Source organism: Nicotiana sylvestris, chromosome 9 (assembly GCF_000393655.2).
Source record: "Nicotiana sylvestris chromosome 9, ASM39365v2, whole genome shotgun sequence".
NCBI lineage: Eukaryota > Viridiplantae > Streptophyta > Magnoliopsida > Solanales > Solanaceae > Nicotiana > Nicotiana sylvestris.
This window is the reverse complement of record NC_091065.1, coordinates 118260692-118276804: the sequence shown is the minus strand read 5'-3', so window position 1 is coordinate 118276804 and position 16113 is coordinate 118260692. Positions and strand designations below refer to the sequence as shown.

Sequence of the window (16113 nt, the reverse complement as noted above, 5' to 3'; positions counted from 1 at the left end):
TAATTTTAAAGTTTATATTTTTTATTGGAAAACAAAATCATAGCCCTCCATATTCATATTGGGATAGCCGGATGCATGTTATATATCATCCTATTTTATTCGTCCTTCTCGAGTGGATCACAATGGATAATATCAATATTTTGAATTTGACATTTGAAGGGAGAGAACTCTGTTGTTTAACAGAAAAACATTATGGGAATTAAATTTAATGAGCAAGCAAATTCAAACGCCAAGATCCAGCATTCATGGCACGTAAAATATGTAAATGCAACATGACTTAAAATATATATCCATCTAAATAATTGCTAATAAATTATTACTACTAGTTATTAACTAAATTATCACTAGGATTAAATTATGCGTGAGAATATTTTTATTTCTAGTTGAGAGGAGTAGACCAGCAAATGAAATATTCATTTTTATTGTTTCCTTGCGCGTAGAAAAATGTATTTAAAATAGTATCCTAAAGCTTGAAAGCTAATAAATTTCAATTAAGGGCCTGTTAAGGAAGATGCGAGCTGACAAAATGCTTCGATTATAATTTATTTATGTATTATCAGACGAATCACATGGAAAATAAAAAAATGTAGTATTAACTAGTACTCCTACTAAAGTAATAAATAAAAGAGTCCTTGCTGTGAACTTCAAACTCCCTTTTATACACACGAAAGCTAACCAATATATATATATCTGAAAAGTTGAATGGAATTCATAGAGGGAAAAACATTCTATAACAAATGGCAAAGTCAATACTATTATTACTCATGCTTATGGCTTCATCGTATTTTACAGCTATAGCAAATTCACAGGTTAAGAATATCTTCTTGCTAGCCGGACAGAGCAACATGTCCGGCCAAGGAGGCGTTGTGAAGAACAAATGGGACGGTATCGTTCCGCCGGAGTGTAGCCCTAATCCGGCCATCCTCAAACTTGATGCCAATCTGCAATGGGTAGAAGCAACAGAACCTTTACATGCAGATATCGACGTGAATGTTACTTGTGGAATTGGTCCAGGTATGTACAGTCAGATTTGGAACGATTTTAATGGGTTAAACTAAACCGATTACTTTTGGCGGAAACAATATGTATTAGGGTTTCAAATGGAATTAAAAGTTGGGTCAAACTTAGGCAGGTTGAAGTATGATCAATGATCCAACATGTCCAAAGTTTGCTTCGGTCTAAATGAGTTAAATGAGTTGGATTAAGATGAGTCAAATAACTAGCCATAGCTTGACCCGTCTAACTTAATCCAACCTCCCCTCATTCTTTCTTTTATTTTTTGAAAAAAAAAAGGTGAAGGTTAATGATTTTTTTTTTTGGGCAAAAATTATTAGCTTAAATTCTTCCAAATTTGCATCTCCCTCAATATCCAAATCTGATTACGCATGTTTGAATTTGCGTGGCACTTGCATCCAATATATAGCTTGATGTCTCATTTTAAATTAACCATTGGGACAACTTAACAAACAGTCATAATCAAATCCATTTAAACTAGGAGAGGTTGGATACAACGGCAGATCTACCTTACGACCTACATGTTCACGTAAATCTAGTAATTTTTATCCAAATAGTGTAAATGCGTTCGAAAAATCTACTAATATCAATAAATCTTTGAATGTGAACCCAACAACTATTGAATATTTACTCGAGGTCGTTGCAGGAACCCATAAACATTAAATTCTAGATCCGTCTCTGGTTGGACAGATACACTAAAAACTATGTTGATTTTGCCACCTCTAATATTAAGTACGTACGCAAATAATGTTTTACGCTTATGTATATGTATAGATAAATTAGACTCATTTTGAACTCACTTACTATTGTTTGACCCAAAAGATACCGAAACATTTTTGAACAAATCAATCAAAGAAAATGAAGGGGTAAATCTTAGCTAAGTATAATAATCTCTAGAATGAAAGATAGATGAGGTGAATACAGATGATAAAAATTCCTTATCTTGTTTAGAACAGAAAGAACTTCAACAATAGTCTTCTCAATCTTTTATGTAAGCAAGTTTACAGTAAATACTATGGATTAGCCAAAAAAAGTCCCTTTCCAAAGTTGCTTCATGCCCTATATATATATATATATATAAGGAACCCAACTTTACTGAGCTCTAAAAGACAAGCCATGGGGAATATTCGAGAGAATATTCCCGATGTCCCCTAATGGGCCTGCATTACTGCAAGGGCCGTTCCGTTTCTTGCTCGCCTTAAGGTCGTCCTCTGCAAAATGTCGACCTGTGTGGATCTCATCGTTCGTCGTGCTTATCAACGGTCATGTTTGTCCAAATTTGGACCCATACAGTTAGTCCCTCCGCTTGTTGGGGTTGCAACTTGGTGCGTCCTCGATGAGCGGACACCGTGCGTTCTTACGGAGAAATTTGACCCTACAAAGCGTTACGGCCTGGCCAATGGTAGGCGTTCAGCGTGCTTAGCAAGACACCAATTAATGCATTTTACCGGGAAATGAAATCATCTTCACGTGCGTCATCATTACGTGTGTTTTTGAGGTGGGGGATTGATGGCTTGTCGCTTCGATTTTGGTGCAACTCTGTGGCCTTCCTCTTCGATTCTGGCGCTACCCAATCCTATAAATAGGTGGAGGGTTTGTTTTTTTTAAAAATTCTTAGCCGTTTCATTTCTGATTATCCCTCCTTATTTCTCCGAGTTTGCCTTAACACCCTTCTTTATCTTCCTCTCACACCCTTCGTTCTCAACCTCTTCTTCTTCCTTTTTTTTGTGTCACTGCCTTTTTTAACGAAAGCATGCCAAGATCACATCGATCTCGTGAAGGGGTTTCTGAAGCCGCCCCGTTGTCCATGGCACCCTCTTCAAGTGGTGAGGGTATGGCTGTAGAAGAAGGTGACAGTCTTCCTACGGTGGAGGAGTTACTGCCTAGACACCCCATGTCTCGAAGTGACTTCCTCAAAGATCCCCCTTCCACTCCTACCCCCGTATTTTCTGAGATGGAGCAAGTTCACATTGATGCACTTCGTGCAAAGTACGTCATTCCCGCTCATGTTGACATGGTTCCAGCGGGGAGGGATTTCGTAGAGGTCCGCAGACCTGGGTACTGCACTTTCTACTACAAGTACTCTTTCATGATTGGTTACTCTTTTTCCCTCCTCCCATTAGTGAAAGAGTTCTGTAGGTTCTACCAAGTTTGTTCGGCACAACTTTCACCATATACGCTCAAGATACTTCTGTTGCTGACCAAGTATGCGGAGTTGGCGGAATGCGATGTTTCTATCCACCGCCTTCTACACCTATTCTCGCCCAACTTCCACAAGGGTACTATGGTGCATCTGAGGCACCGTGGCACAAAAAGGCTGGTAGTTGGGACTGACAACCGAGCAAGTCGTAAGTTTTGGCATAAGTACTTCTTTGTCAAAACTGAACACATCGTTTCTGACTCCGCCAGGTTCCCGGAGCGGTGGAACGAAACTCATAAGTGTCACTATTCATTCTACTCTTTCTTCATCTATATTCATTATAATGTTTTTTCGCTTCTTGTTGGCAGTTATGGGACGTCCGCCCTGCCCTATTGCTGGCATAAGGGATTGGGTAGCCCGTCTGTTGCCCCATGTAGCGAAAACCCGAGATTGGCCTGCCTTTATAAAGCGTTATGGCCCTAGAGTTCCATCCGGTAAATGTTTTCCCCTTTACCACTTTGTTGGATATATATCATCGTCTATTGATACGACTCTTCGTGATGACAAGTCGAGGAGCTTTCAGGCGGAGGGCGCCAGTCCCTGCATTCTGACTGCTCGTTGCTGCCGCAGGAATGCAGTTTACTTTAAATGAATTTGTTCGAGAGGGTCATCCGCAACCAATTCAAGTAGAGGGTCCCTCTCGGGTCATAGTCATGAGGGAGGAGGCTTCTTCAATACCGGCCCCACACCCTTTGGACGAATCCTCTAACGGGGATGAGTCGTTGTCGAGAAAGAGAAGGAGAATGGAGCTTGGGAATGATGTGGCCATGGACGCTAATAGAAGCAGGGCATCACAGACGGCACCTGTACCCACGTTTATGGCCGACGCCATTTTAGCGGGGAGATCTCCTCAAACGGAAGGAGTTTATCCAGGGGTCGGCTCCGTGCGCTTCGCTGAGGGCGGCGCATCGTCCAACGTTGGAGGCCGTCGTGTTGTGGGCAAAGGCTCAGATTCAGATGTCGACCCAAAGGACGTTCGCGAGTTTGTAGGTCGCCATACTCACATGGAGGTCAGAGCGGAAGGATCTGATTGTCACATAGTCATCCCGGGGGACTACAACTTGTTATTAAACTGCGATCAGGTGACGTCTGCTTCGGCCACTCTATGCGCTGCCCCGGAAAATGAAATGCTTAGGGTGATGAGTGACATGGAGTTGTCCTAGAGCATTACCGGTATGACCTTTGGGTAGGTGCCTTTCTTTTCCTATTTGTCGTTGGTCTTGTGTTGTGATTGTCGACCTGTATTTTTGTTTTTAACTTCTCTCTTTTTTTGTGCCATACCCTTATCATAGAGACCGAGCGCGAGCGTCAGGAAAGGAAGAGGACAACTGTCTATGGGAAGATGTCTTCCAAGTATCAACAGTACCGCACTAAGCATCGTGCAATGGATGATATTTATAATCAGGACCCTGACTTTCAGTTGTTCCGCGAAGGACTCAAACAGAGGGAGGACTAACTGGCGTGCAAGGTCGAAGAGCTGATGGAGCGAGATGAGGAGCTCATGAAGGCTGTCGCCCGCAATAGTGAACTTGAGGCCTCCCTTAAGGTGAAAGAGGATGAGCTAGAGTTAAGCAGGGGGTGATGGCCAAGAATGCCGACTTACAAGCGAATGTGGCCAGTTTGACCGCTGAATTGAATGCGAAGGATGTGGAGATTGAGGGGCTTAAGGGTGAACTGAACGTCGGTGCTGATAAACTGGCAGCGACTATTTCTGGCACGGCAGCCTTGGAGTATACCCTTCGTGTTTGTAGGTCTAAGCTGACCGAGGACAAGGAGGCCTCTAAGCTTAAGGTCACGAGGCTTAAAAGGCGTATTAAAGAGTTAAAGGCGGATCTATCTGTGTTGAATGGACAAGTGGCCTCGCTGGGAGCGGATGATGCAAGTCAGCACTCTCAACCTTCTTCGTCTCGTGCCTTGGACGATCCGGTTGTGCCTCGTCGTTTATATGAGTTGTGGGTCCTTGCTGAGGCCCGACTTGACATGTACAAGGCTTTTTATGCCGAGGGGAGAGCAACTGAAGCATAACTTCGGGTTGTGTATACCGAAGCTCGCGCAGCTCGGGAGGCGTGCATGTACGACCCTCTTACTCCTGATGGGGATGACATCAACTCCGATGATGCAAATCGTGTTGCTTCTAACTCTTGGTACGAAGACGCGTACCCCACCGGGGATGGCGTGTGACCTTTTGTTTGGGACTTTTGTAAGGGGCGTGCTTGAGCCCGTTGTAAATATTGGTGTAACATTTTGATGTAATGTAAAATTTGTTCTATCGGTTTGGTGATGATCTTTGCGATATCTATGGCATCCGGGGTACCTATCGAACTGTTAAGCCGATTTAGCCTTTGGGTGAGGTCTATTCCTTTTTCTTTTGGCCATGGCTTTAGCCTCTAGGATGCTATTTTCGATCGATCGTCGAAGTGGGATCCTGTCGTAGTTCGAACGAGGTTGAACTCGTATTTTCATCGATGGCCTTAGCCATTGGGATGTTGCTTTGAACTGTTGTCGAAGTAGGATCCCATCGTAGTTCGAATGAGGTCGAACTGATATATTTGTCGATGGCCTTGGCCATTAGGATGTTGCTTTGAACTGTCGTCGAAGTAGAATCCCGTCATAGTTTAAATGAGGTCGAACTGATATATTCGTAGATGGCCTTGGCCAATGGGATGTTTCTTCGAACTGTCGTCGAAGTAGGATCCCATTGTAGTTCGAACGAGGTCGAACTGATATATTCGTCGATGCCCTTGGCCATTGGGATGTTGCTTCGAACTGTCGTTGAAGTAGGATCCCGTCGTAGTTTGAACGAGGTCGAACTGATATATTCATCGATGGCCTTGGCCATTGGGATGTTGCTTCGAATTATCTTCGAAGTAAAATCCTATCATAGTTTGAACGAGGTCAAACTGATATATTCGTCGATGGCCTTGGCCATAGGGATGTTGCTTCGAACTGTCGTCGAAGTAGAATCCCATCATAGTTCAAATGAGGTCGAACTGATATATTCGTCGATGGCCTTGTCCATTGGGATGTTGCTTCAAACTGTCGTCGAAGTAGAATCCCGTCGTAGTTCGAATGAGGTCGAACTTATATATTCATCGATGGATGTTGCTTCGAACTGTCGTCGAAGTAGAATCCCGTCGTAGTTCGAACGAGGTCGAACTGATATATTCGTAGATGGCCTTGGCCATTGGGATGTTGCTTCGAACTGTCGTCAAAGTAGGATCCCATTGTAGTTCGAACGAGGTCGAACTGATATATTCATCAATGGCCTTGGCCATTGGGATGTTTCTTCGAACTGTCGTTGAAGTAGGATCCCGTTGTAGTTCAAACGAGGTCGAACTGATATATTCATCAATGGCCTTGGCCATTGGGATGTTTCTTCGAATTATCTTCGAAATAAAATCCTATCGTAGTTTAAACGAGGTTGAACTGATATATTTGTCGATGGCCTTGGCCATAGGATGTTGCTTCGAATTATCGTCGAAGTAGAATCCCATCATAGTTCAAACGAGGTCGACCTGATATATTCGTCGATGGGCTTGGGCATTGGGATGTTGCTTCAAACTGTAGTCGAAGTAGAATCCCGTCGTAGTTCGAACGAGGTCGAACTTATATATTCATCGATGGATGTTGCTTCGAACTGTCATCGAAGTAGAATCCCGTCGTAGTTCGAACGAGGTCGAACTGATATATTCATCGATGGCCTTGTCCATAGGGATGTTGCTTCAAACTATCGTCAAAGTAGAATTTCGTCGTAGTTAGAACAAGGTCAAACGGATATATTCGTCGATGGCCTTGGCCATTGGGATGTTGCTTCAAACTGTCGTCAAAGTAGGATCCCGTTGTAGTTGGAACGAAGTTGAACTGATATATTCATCGATGGCCTTGGCCATTGGGATGTTGCTTCGAACTGTCGTCGAAGTAGGATCCCGTCGTAGTTCGAACGAGGTCGAACTAATATATTCGTCGATGGCCTTGGCCACTGGGATGTTCACATTGGAGGTTTGATCATAATCCAGTAGGAAAATACATGTCGGCTTTATTCATACAATGACGATTTAATTACATTCCTGTAAGAATCACATGTCGACTTTGTACACTGGAGATTTGATTATCTATATCCAGTCCCTTCATTACTCGGCCTGGAGAATATGTCGACGGGTGGCATAATCAACAATACTCTGAACCTCGAGACGTCCCCCTTGCCACCTCATTAAAAACCTCATCGAGAAAACCCAATTGGGACAAAACCCGGATGAGGGAAAAAGAGTACGACTTAGGTGGCGCCTCCTTTCAGAAGTGAAAATATTTGAGAGGGGCGATATTCTAGTTGTTTTGGAGTAGTTCTCCTTCCATTGTCTCTAACCGGAATGCTCATTTGTTTGCTGCCACCGTGATTTTGTATGGTCCGTCCCAGTTTGTTCCCAGTTTTCCCTTATTAGGGTCCTTCGCTGCTTGTGTTTTAGCTTTGAGGACGTAATCTCCAACCTTGAGCGGTCGCACTTTGGCATTTTTGTTGTAATACCTTTCTACTTGTTGCTTTTGGGCTACCATTCTTATATGGGCCATGTCTCTTTGTTCTTCGACTTCATCTAGATCTTGTAGCCTATTTTCGTTGTTGTTTGGTCCACTCTCGTTGGAGTATCTCAAGCTAGGCTCTCCGACCTCGACGGGTATAACTGTGTCAGTCCCGTAAACTAGTGAATATGGCGTCTCTCCTGTACTGGTTTTTGGTGGAGTATGGTATGCCCATAATACTTCTGGTAGTAGTTCAGGCCATAGCCCTTTGGCGTCCTTGAGCTTCTTTTTCAATATATTCAGTATTACTTTATTGGAGGATTCGGCTTGACCATTTCCTGCGGGATGATATGGCATGGAGAGTATTCGTTTGATGTGCCATTTTTTGAAAAACTCGATCATTTTCTTTCCGTCGAACTGAGGTCCGTTGTCGCAGCTGATTTCTTTGGGATGCCGAAACGGCATATTATATTTTTCCATATGAACGCGATGACCTCTTGCTCACGTATCTGAGTGTATGCACCTGTTTCCACCCATTTAGAAAAGTAATCAGTTAAAACCAAAAGGAAACGTATCTTACCTCGTCCTGCTGGGAAGGGTCCGACAATATACATCCCCTACTTTATGAATGGCCATGGTAAAGTGACAGAATGAAGGAGTTCCCCTATTTGATGTATCATAGGGGCGTACTTTTGACACTGTTCACATTTTCTGACATAGTCCGCAAATTCTTTTTTCATAGTGGGCCAGTAGTATCCATGAGGCATCGGATGAGGGTGCGATTTCTCGTGTGGGCTCCCCTTGTGTACTTCTTCCAGTACTCATCGTGTTTGATTTGGCCCAAGACATTTGGCCAGGGGCCGCCGAACTTTCTCCTGTAGAGATCACAGTTTACGATGCTGTATCTGGCCGCCTGTATTCGAAGCTTTTTGGCTTCTTTTTTATATTGTGAGAGCGTTCCATCCTGCAAATATGCTACGAAACGGTAGCGCCAGTCCCAAGTTAGGTTTACAGAATGTACCTCGATTTAGTCTATTGCGGAATGGAGAAGGGTGACCACGTTTTCCTTATTGATATATTTGGTGGCTGCCACTAGCTTGGCAAGGCCGTCTGCTTTGATAGTCTGTGCCCTGGGTATTTGGTCGAGGCGGCATTCATCGAATTCTGGCAGCAGTTTGTGAATTTTTTACTGGTACTTTGTAATCTCTGTTCTTTGATTTGGAAAGTCCCGGTGACTTGGTTCACTACTAGTTGAGATTCGCAATGGAGGACGAGTCGTGAAGAGTATTTGAGGGCTAATTTTAATCCTACAATCACAACTTCATACTCGGCCTCGTTGTTAGTCATCTCGGGGCATCGTATGGACTGGAGAATTACTTTGCCCGTAGGAACTTCGAGGACGAGTCCCAGTCCCAATCCCGATGCATTAGATGCACCGTCAGTGTAGAGGACCCAGAGGTCGGAGTGTGCGGAAGCGCATAGTGCCTCCTGCTATACTTCAGGCAATATTTCTGCGCTGAAATCAGCGACGAAATCGGTGAGCACCTGCGACTTAATGGCAGTTTGTGGTTGGTACGTTATGTCGTGCTCGCTTAATTCTATGGCCCATTTGGCCAGTCTACCCGATAATTCGGGTTTGTGTAGGATACCCCTCAGGGGGAAGGTTGTCACCACTTTTATGGGGTGATATTGAAAATATGGTCTAAGTTTTCGTGAAGATACGACTAATGCCAAAGCTAGTTTTTCAAGGTGAGGGTACCTTATTTCAGCATCAATTAAGGTTTTGCTAATATAGTAAATCGGAGATTGCGTACCTTTGTTTTCACGGATCAAGACTGCACTTACCGCGACTTTGGAGACTGGTAGGTATACTAGTAGGCATTCACTCGGGTCTACCTTAACGAGTAGTGGTGGCGAGGATAGATACGCTTTCAACTTCCTCAAGGCGTCGACGCATTCTGCATTCCACTGCAGTCCGTGGTCTTTCCTTAGCACAATGAAGAATTTGTAGCATCTGTCCGATGATCGTGAAATGAATCTCGACAGGGCAACTATTTTCCTTGTTAATTTCTGCACCTACTTCTTGCTGGTCAATATCTTCGATGGCCCTGATCTGATCCGGGTTGACCTCGATACCCCTTTGTGACACTAGAAAACCAAGGAATTTTAATAAAGTTATGCCGAAGGCGCATTTTTCGGGATTCAGCTTCATCCTGTATTGCCTCAATATCTCGAAGGCTTCCTTCAGATGGTCGAAGTGATCCTCTTTCTTTTTCGACTTTACTAGCATGTCGTCGTTGTAAACCTCCATGGTCTTACCAAGTTGTTCATTGAATATCTTGGTGACTAACCTTTGATACGTCACCCCTACGTTCTTGAGTTCGAACAACATTACCTTGTAGTAGTACGTTCCTCGATGAGTGATAAAACTGGTCTTTTCTTGGTCTTCTTCAGCCATTAGAATTTGGTTGTAACCTGAGTAAGCATCTAAGAAGCTCAGCAGTTCGTGTCCTGCCGTCGCATCGATGAGCTGATCGATGTGTGGTAATAGAAAGGAATCTTTCGGGCATGTTTTGTTTAAGTCGGTGAAGTCGACGCACATCCACCACTTCCCGTTCTTCATTTTGACCATGACCACATTAGCGACCCATTGGGGATATTTTGACTCTCTGATGGAACTATTACCGAGTAATTTATCAACCTCTTTACTGACCGCCTCATTGATGGCAGAATTGAACTTTCTCCTTATTTGCCGTACTGGCGAGTAAAGAGGATCGACATTCAGCCTATGTGTGGCGATATACCTTGGGATTCCTGGCATATCTGCATGGGAAGGCAAACAAATCGGCATTGTTAGTTAAAAACACACGATATTTACTTGGTTTTGAGAGGTTGTGTCACATATAATCCTTTTTCGTGCTATCAGTGTTGTCCAATTGGACGGGGTCGAGGTCTTCTACGGTTGCCTTACAAGCATCTACGATCCGATTGGTTCCCGATATGTCTAATTGCTATGCTTCCGCAGTTGTCCCTTTAAGTTGTTTGGTGTGTGTGCAATCTTGGGCGATCCGATAGCATTCTTGGGTAGTTCGTTGCTCTCCTCGGATGCTGAATATCCCCCATGGGGTAGGAAATTTGATTACTTGATAGAAACTTAACGGGATGGCTCGCATGGCGTGTATCCATGGACGCCCTATGATGGCATTGTAGGCTGTTTCCTGGTTTATGATGTGGAACGTCGTCTCCAGGGTGACTCCTCCTTCCAGGAGGGGTAGCACTATCTCTCCAGAGGTTCGTTCCACTATATTGTTAAAACCCGTCAGTGTTATGCAACGCGGTATTATTTTATCCTCGAGCCTCATCTGCATGAGAACTAGTAGGTGAATAATACATGCGCCGCTTCCGTCATCCATCATTATTCTCTTTACGTCGGTATCCACGATGCGTAAAGTTATAACCAAAGCATCATAGTGAGGAAAAGACAAACCATTGGTATCCGATTTATTGAAGATGATACTGTCTTCGAGGTCGTCATACCGTTCGTGGATGACTGTCCGCTTGAGTTTGTGTGTGGTGGTGAATTTCACATGGTTGATTATCGTATCGTCGCTGCCACCGATGATCATTTGTATGGTACGAGCGGGTGACAGTGGTTTTGGAGGTCCCTAAGGTTGATCGCGTCCACGAGCGAAGTTGGCCCATCCTCGATCACTCAGCAGTTCTTTCAGGTATCCCTGGTTTAACATTCTTACCACTTCCTATCGCAGACCTATGCAGTCTTCGGTCTTGTGTCCCCTTTCCTGGTGGAATTCACACAGAATGTTCGATCTCCTGGTGCTCGGATCCGACTTCATCTTTTGCGGACACTGTACCTTTATGCCGAGATTTTCTACTGCGTACACTATTTTTGAAGGAGAAACACAAAAGTTATGAGTAGATAACAGTGGAGGCATACCTCTTTCGCTTCAAGGTGGTGCGATGTTTCGAGGAAGTGGGTTGGATAAACGAACATAAGGCTGGTGCCTTTCTCGGTTGAAACGTGGTAGTTGATCTCTTCGGCCGTCGTTTTGGCGATCTCTCCTTGTCTCGGTTTGGACTGAAGTTAGTCGCTGGATCGAGTCGTTCAGGTCATCCTCGTCTGCCCTCACTTTGGCGCAATAGGGATTATGGATCTCTTCCCACGTGGTAAGGGGGGGGGTACTTAGCAGCTTCTTGGTTGCTTTTGACCCGTTTCTGTTCAACCCATTTTAAAAGGCTGCTACCGCTATCCTTTCTGACACGTTCGGTAGGCTCATCCTTAACCTGTTGAATCGGGCTAGGAAATCCTGAAGTCCCTCGCCCGTCGTTTGCCTGACGACGAAGATATCATTTACCCTAGCCTCCGCCTTTTTCGCTCTCGCATGAGCGGTGACGAACTTATATACCATTTCTTCGAACGTTGATATCGATCGTGCTGGTAGTTGGGAATACCATGTCAACGCTCCTCCTGTCAGAGTTTCGCCGAACTTTTTCAGTAGTACTGACGGCACCTGTTCTTTTGATAGATCGTTACCTTTTACTGTAGTAACGTAATGGATTAAGTGATCCTCTGGGTCCGTGATGCCATCATATATTTTTAGATATGGTGGCATTTGAAGGTTTTTGGAATAGAGTGGGGGGCTGCCCCTTCGCTGTATGGTTGTTCGACGAATCAGCCCACATCACGTTTTGGTAGCAACTTCGGAGCGCCCGGTAATTTATCAACCCTTTCCTGATGCTCTTTCATCTGGTCGCGGAGTGTTTTGTTCTCATTTTCCATCTATTCCATTTTCTTTAAGATGGCTGCAAGTGCATCGTTACCTATGTCAGCAATAGTACTGGTGTTATCTGTTCGTGTAGTTTCTGGCTCATCGGCGACAACTGCGGTTTCTGCGGGTAAGGTGTCTTCGATATTCCTCTGAATGGGTTTTTCGAGTATGTTGCTCAAGGTGTTTGTCAATCATTCTTCTAATAGCCTTTTCACGGCCGGTGGTGCTTCTCCTGCTGCGGATGTTGAGGTTTCCATCTCGCGCGAGACAGTTAAACCCTCATGGGGGGGGGGAGGAGGGGGAGGGGTGAAATCTCTCCATCAAGTGTAGCACTTAGTGTTACGTTTTCGTTGTCTTCTCCACTGGCTTCATTGAGGGAAGTCAGGAGGTTGTTCGTGACACCTAATAGCCTTTAGCCTTGCTTCTCCTTTTCCTGCCATTGTTGGACTTTGAGAGACTAAAATGAGAGGTGATTATTTCTTTCAAAAAGCTAGACGAAACTAAGGTCTCAGCTATAGAAATCCCCACAGACGACACTAAATTGTTTGACTCAAAAGATACCGAAACCTTTTTGAACAAATCAATCAAAGAAAATGAAGGGGTAAATCTTGGCTAAGTATAATAATCTCTAGAATGAAAGATAGATGAGGTGAATATAGATGATAAGAATTCCTTATCTTGTTTAGAACAGAAAGAATTTCAACAATAGTCTTCTCAATCTTTTATGTAAGCAAGTTTACAGTAAATACTATGGATTAGCCAAAAAAAAAATCCCCTTCCAAAGTTGTTTCATGCTCTCTAAAATATTCCCGATGTCCCCTAATGGGCCTACACTACTGCAAGAGCCGTATCGTCTCTTGCTCGCCTTAAGATCGCCCTCTGCAAGATGTCGAGCTGTGTGGATCTCATCGTTCGTCGTGCTCATCAACGATCGTGTTTGTCCAAATTTGGACCCATACAACTATAAATCCTATATATATATATATTCGTCTCTGCAGGTATGCCCTTTGCAAATTCTTTATTGAATAAGACGGCGTGTCTTGGACCAGTAGGGTTGGTCCCATGTGCATTGGCAGGGAAGAAAATAAGTGAATGGCAAAAGGGGACTTTCTTTTACAATCAGCTGGTGACGAGAGCCACGGCTGCAAAAGTACTGCAAGAAGAATATTGTGGGGAGATTAGAGCAATGCTGTGGTATCAAGGGGAGAGTGATACCGTGAGAATGAGTGATGCTACTGCTTATAAAGGAAGAATGCAGAAATTCTTCACTGATTTGAGAAGTGATCTTGGATTACCTGACCTTTTGATTATCCAGGTAATACTTTAATTTGGTTAATCTCATCAATTCTTAATGAAAAATTGTAGTTACAAGCATGATGTTGGACCACGTTTGCATAAGGATTAAATTATGCAACTTGTGTTGGATCATGGATGTTTTAAGGCAGAATACATAGTTTGCCACCTAAGCTTGAGGCCAAATTCCTTTAATTATAAAATAAACGTTTTTAAAAAAGACAAATTAAATAAATTGATTGTTTGAACTGAGGACCTACACTAATAAAAAAGAAGAAATAAAAACTACGAAAACAGGTGTACCATGTGAAATACATGATGAACTAATGATCTTATGAGGCACCAACTTTCGAATTTTTATTTAGTTAACTTTATCAGTTGAAATTTAAAGCCATTTAAATCAAGAAAGAATAATGTACACACACACGCATGGAGCATTTATTTTGTACTATCATATTCTAAAGCTCAAATAATGGTGACTATAGTTTCGTTGACTTCTACAACTTTAATTTTAATTTTTTTTTATAAATAATCAAATCATGATACATTATTTAACTTCTCCTCAAACCTAAGTTGGAATTTTTTTTGAAAATTAAAGCGTATGCCATAAATAGAGTATGAAAGATTATTGCAATCTTTTTTCCTATTATTTTATCCTCACTTATTTTTCGATTTAACTAGAAAATTTGTAGCCCTGGGCACATTATGCTTGTATTTTTATACTCACTTAGTCTCCCCAAGAGCTAGGTGGGAAGTTCTTGGAGGGAAGGATACCAGGGGTCTATTTGGAAATAGCCTCTTTACTCCAAGGTAGGGGTAAAGTCTGCGTAGACACTACACTCCCCAAACCCTACTAAGTGAGATTATACTGTATTGTTGTTGTTGTTAGTAACACATTTAATTTTCAAACTTGTGTGTAGGTGGCTCTAGCTTCAGGAGGAAAGCATTACACAGAGATAGTGAGAGAAGCACAGCTAAATCCTGACCTTCCAAATATAGTAACAGTTGATGCCAAGGGTTTGCAATTGCAAAAAGACAATTTACACCTTACTGCTTCTTCCCAAGTCCTCCTAGGCCAGATGATGGCTGATGCTTTCCTTCAGACAATTTCAACCACATCCTCATCTATTAATAGTCAATAGTGTAAAGAGTATTTCAATTATTTGAGAAATAAAAGAAAAAAAGAGTTAATTACCTGTGTAACATTCAGAAAAGAAAAAAAATCCAGAGGTCTCGGGTTCGAGCCCTGAGTATGGAAAAATCCTTGGTAGGGAGCACTTCCCTCCGAATGGGGCCCTAGGCAACGTGAATCCGGATATTGTCGGGCTCTCCAATGCGGGTACCGGACAACGGGGAAACCAAAAAAAAACATTCAGAAAAGAGTAATGTTTAATATGCTTTGCAATTAATCATACAAGCTAGCTACTTCAATGATGCATAGTCACATTTTAAATGTTCAATTAAAGAAAAGGAAAAAAATTAGTTTTCTCTATATTTTTGCAAAAACATAAAGGGTATGTGAGTAACATTTATTTTAGTTCAAGAGGGAGTCAAATTTTGGCATATAAAAGTGCAAACTCCTTAACTCGCTGCAGCAATTTGAGTTGATAGTTGAATTATGACACATTATTTGCTGCTCAAATTATCTTTGATTAGACTTTAATACTTATTGATTCAACTAATTTTTTTAACCAGCTTAAAGATGCCATCACCTATTTGAGACCTTAGGAGAGCCAATTTTAATTCATAAAGTTTTAATTAACCCAACCTGTCCAAGCTGTAGTTTGTTGGATTATGGTCTGTTTCTCAAGTGACCACTTTACCGATTTAACTCGTTCTAGCTTATCCAAACTTGATCCAACACACACATTTAACATTGCTAGTTTAACCCTTTAAACTTGTTATTACCTGCAGTCAATTAAATGAACATCTTAATTGTTTAAGTGATCAGAGAAGCACCTCTTCTTAGTTTTTTTATTTCCCATCCGGTGTCCGATACCTGCATTGGAACCTAATTATATCCGGATTCGCGCCGCGTAAGGCCCCATTCGGGAGGAAACGCTCCCTACCAAGGATTTTTCTATACCCATTCGAGTCATCTGGTTAAAGGAAGAACAGTCTTATCCATTGCACCACATCCTTTGGTGGTACCTCTTCGTATCATAAGTTTGTCCCGTGCACCCAGAATTCGGCAGATTATACTGAGTTGGAATCGACCTGATGTGTCAAACGGACAAATTGATGAGTGTCACGACTCACGTGTAATTTTTTTTTTAAAAAAAATGTATAACTAAAACTAAAATT

At 42.7% G+C, this 16113-nt stretch overlaps 1 protein-coding gene across 3 annotated transcripts; it reads left to right on the top strand.

Annotated features, from left to right (window-relative positions):
• Positions 1–728: 728 nt before the first annotated feature.
• LOC104222045 (probable carbohydrate esterase At4g34215) lies at positions 729–15157 on the top strand. Of its 3 annotated transcripts, none has more exons than XM_009773223.2 (3): positions 729–1014; positions 13569–13831; positions 14730–15157. In XM_009773223.2, exons 1-3 carry the CDS (start codon positions 738–740, stop codon positions 14949–14951), a joined length of 762 nt encoding a protein of 253 aa, XP_009771525.1. In that variant the 5' UTR covers positions 729–737; the 3' UTR covers positions 14952–15157. The 3 variants fall into 3 exon arrangements, with proteins under 3 accessions (XP_009771525.1, XP_009771524.1, XP_009771523.1); XM_009773222.2 differs by having other exon boundaries at positions 13566–13831; XM_009773221.2 differs by having other exon boundaries at positions 13515–13831.
• Positions 15158–16113: the final 956 nt, after the last annotated feature.